Source organism: Sylvia atricapilla, chromosome 16 (assembly GCF_009819655.1).
Source record: "Sylvia atricapilla isolate bSylAtr1 chromosome 16, bSylAtr1.pri, whole genome shotgun sequence".
Lineage (NCBI taxonomy): Eukaryota > Metazoa > Chordata > Aves > Passeriformes > Sylviidae > Sylvia > Sylvia atricapilla.
In genome coordinates, this window is record NC_089155.1 from 9,663,993 (window position 1) to 9,669,992 (window position 6,000).

General features: G+C 54.9%; 1 protein-coding gene across 1 annotated transcript in view; it reads right to left on the bottom strand.

Annotated features, from left to right (window-relative positions):
- NTSR1 (neurotensin receptor 1) overlaps positions 1-2,189 on the bottom strand; it is a 52,162-nt gene extending 49,973 nt beyond the window's left edge. Inside the window, exon 1 of the mRNA XM_066330876.1 lies at positions 1,503-2,189. Within this exon, the coding sequence (XP_066186973.1) occupies positions 1,503-2,171 (669 nt within the window). The 5' untranslated portion in view covers positions 2,172-2,189. The remainder of the gene's footprint in view (positions 1-1,502) is intronic.
- Between the last annotated feature and the right edge of the window lie 3,811 nt (positions 2,190-6,000).

Below are 6,000 nucleotides of genomic sequence, written 5' to 3' on the forward strand. Positions count from 1 at the left end.
ATGGATAGGAAATAATCCTCTGGTTTTAGCCCTACCATGGTAACAATGAGCATCAGTTTAATCCTAGAAAGAAGATGAGTGGAAATAATGCATTTCAGTCCCATTGTTCTCAAATCAGATGGCTCACATCTCCTCAGAGAGCAGAGAATTTGGGTTAAGTACACTGGGCTGCCGCTGACAAAACCTTCCAGGCACCTACAGGAGAAATGAAGCCCTCACCACCTCAGATGAAAGTTAGGGATCGTGACAAAATGCAGAGGGAATCCAGAGCTCCTATCAGGGCTTGATTTTGGTTTACAGGAACAGTACAGAGGGGAAACTGGGAGATTTATGTCTAAACATTTACCGACTCTGGTCTTAAATCTAAAAGCACACACCCTCACCTGCTTTTAGTGGGAAGGAATGGTTCTGATTCATTTCCATTTAAGTTCCCTCCCTTGAAGTGTGGGAACATCTCAACGACTTCAGGACACATGCAGCTTTAAATTCCAACTGCCCGCTGATCAACCCCACCTGAAATTCATGTTCCAAATAAAAAATTGAGCAGCTATCACATGCAAGGCTGGCAGCCAAGGGACCATGGAGATTGGTGTCTTGCTCTCTTCTGTCCCTCCTTCCGCGTCTCTTACATTTTTCAAGCTGAATGCTCCAGTAAACAAATGCCTCAACCCGCCAGAGCGCTGGAGCACGGCAAGTGTTGATGCTGAAATCCGCTCCACGCATGGGCGTGTTGGATTTAGCGCTGTGTGGAGAGCGGCAAGGCCATGCTGAAGTCAGGAGGGGCTGCTAAAACCAGCTACGGTTTTCCCCAAAACAGCAAAAATAGCAGCCTCTGGCCTCCACCATGCAGCTCCTTTTTAGAAGCCTATGCTACACCCTGTTGTCAAAAACTTTCTGAAATTAGGAGCTGCCACTACACTGAAGAAAAGGGCTCTGGATCGACACAAGGAACGGGGAGGGGAGAGGGGGGAGACGGTTTAATTTCCCCTGAACTTGCTGGCCGCTTTCCAGCAGAAGGGAAGGAGATGCAGCAAATGCAGAGAAAGGATGGAGATTTGGGGGTTTCTGGCTATGATCTGCCACCTTTGGGGGGGACCCGAGAGTCCCCGGCGCGACACGGCGGATCGGGTCCGGCTGTCCCGGGCTGTGCGGCACCGGGAGCTCCGGACCGGGACAAGGGATGCTCCGGACCGGGACAAGGGATGCTCCGGGCACGGGCAGGAGCTCCGGAGAGGGTTGCACAAGCCCGGATTAACCACGGAGCAGTATTTAGCCCTGCTCAGCGTGGTGGTGCAGGAGCGGCTGCGGGGAGGGGCGCAGCAAGCGGAGCCGAGACCCTCCACAAATGCCTCCTGAGCCCACCCTGAGCCGGGCTGTGCCGTCAGGGCTGCCCGGGACATCCCCATTCCCGAGCCGGTCTCCGCTCCAGCTTGCCCCGCCCGGCTCCGCAAAGTTTGGGCAGCCGGGGGAGGAGGCGGCTGCCCGGCGCCCCGACCCCTCACCTGGATGACGGTCTTCAGCGTGGAGGTGTCCACGATGGCCGTGCAGATGAGCGAGTCGGGATCCTGGTCCTTGCCGTAGATCTGCCCCATGGTGAAGATCATGGGGATGGCGAGCAGGAAGGAGGCGATCCAGATGCAGCTGATGAACTTCTTGGTGCGGCTGCGGGACATGATGCTCTTGGCTTTGAAGGGGTGGCAGATGGCCATGTAGCGCTCCACGCTGAGGCTGGCGATGTTGAGCGCCGTGGCATAGGTGCAGGCGTCCCGGAGGAAGTAGTAGCCCTTGCAAACGGCCCCCCCGAAAGCCCAGGGGTGATGGACCCAGATGAAGTTGTAGAGCTCGATGGGCATGCAGAGGAGGAAGATGAGGAGGTCGGAGAAGGCGAGGCTGGCCAGGTGGTAATGCACGGTGCTCTGCAGGTTCTGCAGCGACTTCTTCCGCACCAGCGTGTACGCCGTGATGGAGTTGCCCACGGTGCCCACCAAGAAAAGAGCCAAGTAAATGACGGTCACCATCACTTTGGAGTAGATGTCGGTGTTGACGTCCAGGTCCTCCTCGTCGGGCACTTTGGGGAGCAGGTCGGAGCGGTTGGACGCGTTGGCATAGCCGCTGGGCTGCGGGTGCAGCGGCCCGGCGGGCACGGCCGGGGCCGTGGCGTTCGGGTGCATCCCCGGCGCCGGGCAGCGCCGCCCGGACCCGCCGCTGCCCCCGGCGGGGAACTTGGCCGCTTTTAATGCGGCGGGAGGAGCCGGCGGTCCCGGGGCTGCCGCGCGTGTGCGACTGCGAGACGCGCCCCCCGCTCGGTGCCAGCGCCCGCGGCCCCGGCTCCCCCCGCCCCGAGCTCCGCCGGCACCGAGCTGTGTGTGCGGGGCCCTCACACCGCCGGACACACAGACACCGGGGGACAGACAGACACCGCGGGACACACGGACACCGCGGGACAGACAGACACCGCGGGACAGACAGACACACACGGACACCGCGGGACAGACACACACAGACACACCGGGACACACGGACACCGCGGCACACACGGACACACAGACACCGCCGGGACACACGGACACCGCCGGGACACACGGACACCGCCGGGACACACGGACACGGCGGGACAGACAGACACCGCCGGGACAGACAGACACACACAGACACCGCGGGACACACGGACACCGCGGGACAGACAGACACACACAGACACACTGGGACACACGGACACCGCGGGACACACGGACACGGCGGGACAGACAGACACACACAGACACACCGGGACACACGGACACCGCGGGACAGACAGACACACACAGACACACCGGGACACACGGACACGGCGGGACACACAGACACCGCTGGGACAGACAGACACCGCCGGGACACACGGACACCGCCGGACACACAGACACCGCCGGGACAGACAGACACCGCGGGACAGACACACACACAAATACACACACACAGGTACAGGCGCACACACACCGGGACAGGCACACACACACACCCCACAGCCGCACACACACCCTCCTGCCCCGCACACCCACACCCTCCCCCCCGGCCCCGCTGCCGAGAGGGGTTTTTAGCCCTAGCTCGGTCCCCGAAGTGTGGCCCGTGTAGGGGGAGAGGGAGGGAGAAGGTCCCGGGCTGGGCTGCCCTGCCACTCCCCACGGAGAGTCCCCCCACATCTTCTCCAGCCCTCACTGAGTCAGGCCCAGCTGGAAGCTGGTAAGGGGCAGCTCGTGGGTCTGAGCCCCCTCGTTCATCGCTCACAAGGGGAGGAGAGGTAGTGCTCTGACACTTTTGTACATCTGTAGGTACAGCTAGTTCCCAAATATCCACACGGCTCTTGCTGCTAGGATAAATGCATGTAAATGAAGTGGAAAATGGACCTAAAAATACCTAGCTGTGCCCTGACCCGCTTGAGGCACCCTCAGTGCCATGGCATAGCTGCTTTATTTTGGTCCCTATCAGTGGCTTTTCCCTTAATATCTTCATATTTGGGGATGTGGGTTCCTCTATGAGCTTCCCCGTTGCAGGGACAGGGGCTGTGGGGGTGTCGTGGTGACGCTGATGGTGACAAATGGATCCTCCACAGGGAAAGGTTCCCCAAGGGTGAGTGGTCTGTGATGGGGTTAACACTTTCAGCCACCCTGTAAAAACTCTGGTGGGCTGTTTGTCCACTCAGCCCCCTTTGAGATAAAAATCTTTAAAAATTAAGAGAGGAGATGGAGGAAAATCCCACTCAGGGTATATCACTGGTTTATCCAAAGACAGCCATAATTTTTCCTGTTCACTAGCAGATGCTGAGTACCTTGTTCCCAACAGCCAGTGGGGTCTGTGTCCACCCAGATTGCTTACTTAGCTGATGAAAGGCATCTAATTCTTCAGTCAATCAAATCATCTCTTGAATACAAACACCAAACTTTCCCCAGCCATTCACCAAGGACCAATATTCCCCCCAGTTTTACTCCTTATACATCCATCCAATAAGAACACCATGGAAGTCTAACCAAAATCAGATTTATTTAGTCATGTTATTCATACCAATTTGGAGAGAAATATTTCCTGGCATTCATCCCACTCTAGTTTAGAGAATGACTAATAATCTCTTAACACCAATGTTCCTTCCATTTAAGCTCTTCTGTTATGATATTTCTATTAGTTGAGAGGAGTGTGTCAGAGTTGCTGCTCCCACCTGGTCGCCCCTATTGCTGCTGACCCTTGGACAAGGTCTTGGGATGGATCAAGAGTATTTATCCTGGAAAAGGAAAGTGGAACACGAGGTAAGGTGGCGGGGTGTACTGATGTCTGAAGGAGAGCTGCAGCTGGGATGCAAACCTCTCCTGGCTGCCCACTGTCCCCAGCCCTCAGCCCCAAGCTGGGGGGAGCTCAGAGCCCCATGATTTAAGCACAAACCCACAGTTATGGACTAAAGCAGCTCTCCCACAGATGCAGCGAGTGAGTTCCTTTGGGATCTTTATCTGTAACGAAGAGTTATTGTCCCTTCTGGTGCTGTAACTTCGTTTTGGCCTTGTGAAAAGCAGTTGCTATTCCCACAAACAAGATACCCATCTGCTGGTCTAATTTTGCAGTGTGAATGTGCACGTTTATATCAATAAGTGTCTGCAGAAATGCTCTGGTTTGGGTTTTGCTGCCTCATGTTTCTGCGCACAGGCACAGCTGACAACAAGGGGAGAATTGCCCCAGCAGCTCTTCCTGAGTGCTCCATGTGCTGCCTCCTCCACTCTCCCTCCATGCCAAGTACTGGCAGGGAATACCAAGAGATACCTTTTAAAAATAATTCTAATTGCAAACTGAAATAGCAGCTACCTGGAAATAATGTGGCTGTGAATCTACAATCGACATTCCAACGGGCTGATGCAGTTTGTACTGGCCAAATCTCTCTTTCCTAAAAGTGAATGGGGAAGGTACCACCCCAAAACTTGGTAGGGACCACCCCAAAAATGGGCCGAGTGCTCCCATCAGGAAGGGCCTCAGCGGCGCTTTTCTATGAGCTAATTATTTAGTAAATTCTATTAATTCCTTGTCAGATCTGCCTCAGCCACACATGAAGGATTCTCACTCTCATGGGCAGACAGCTCTGTTTCTCACAGATAGAGCATTGAGCGCAGAGCTGTCTCCTGGGATGCAGCCTGGCATTCCCCAGGCACGGATCAGCCTCTCCCCCTTTCCAGAAGGTTTTTGCCCAGGCAGGTTGTCCTTTCTGTCCTCACCTCGCTTTTACAGAGCTGGCACCTGCGGCTGGTCCAGCCTGAGCCCATCCAAGATATTCCCATCCCACACCCACCCCTTTCCTGCCTCTCTGTGTAGCACCTCTTTTCTCTCCCCGCTGCCAGCGCATGCCCTGGGGGATCTGTGCATTCCCTTTCGACAAAATGAATGACAAAAGCATCTCTTCTCACCTTCACTTCTGCTCCACGCAAGGTTTTAATCCACATCCCCCTTCCAGCCAAAGCAGAGGCGGGGAAGAACCGCTTCCTTCTGGTGCTCCAAAGCCTCCACCATAAATCCCCACTGTTTGTTTCGGAACCAGCCGACCTTTTAGCTAATCTGGGCTCGTTTTAATATATTTTGTGTGTGTATGTCTGCGGCTTAAAAAAGGAAAAGAATCATGGAAACCAAGAAACGCCTGATCTCAAATGTTACAGCAAGGCATTTACTTAAAATCTTGCAGGAAAATGTCACCCAAAGACCTCATCTATTTAAACTGCCTGGACTTCCAGCCGAGGGTCCCACTGTGCCTCAGATGCGAAGCCTCGTTCCCCTTTATGTAGACTCAAGTATTTTTTTCATCTTTTCTTCTTCCAGGTGATTCCAGTCGCCAGGAATTTTGCACGTTCATCTTGTTCCTGCCTGATTTCACGAGGTGGGATTTTTCTGAGGGAAGCAGCAAAGGGAAAGCTCTGCAAGAGGTTGGTGCTAAGAGACAGCATCAACCTTTTTCCCATGGAGCACCCAGCCCCAAACCCAGTTAGAGCAGGTTCA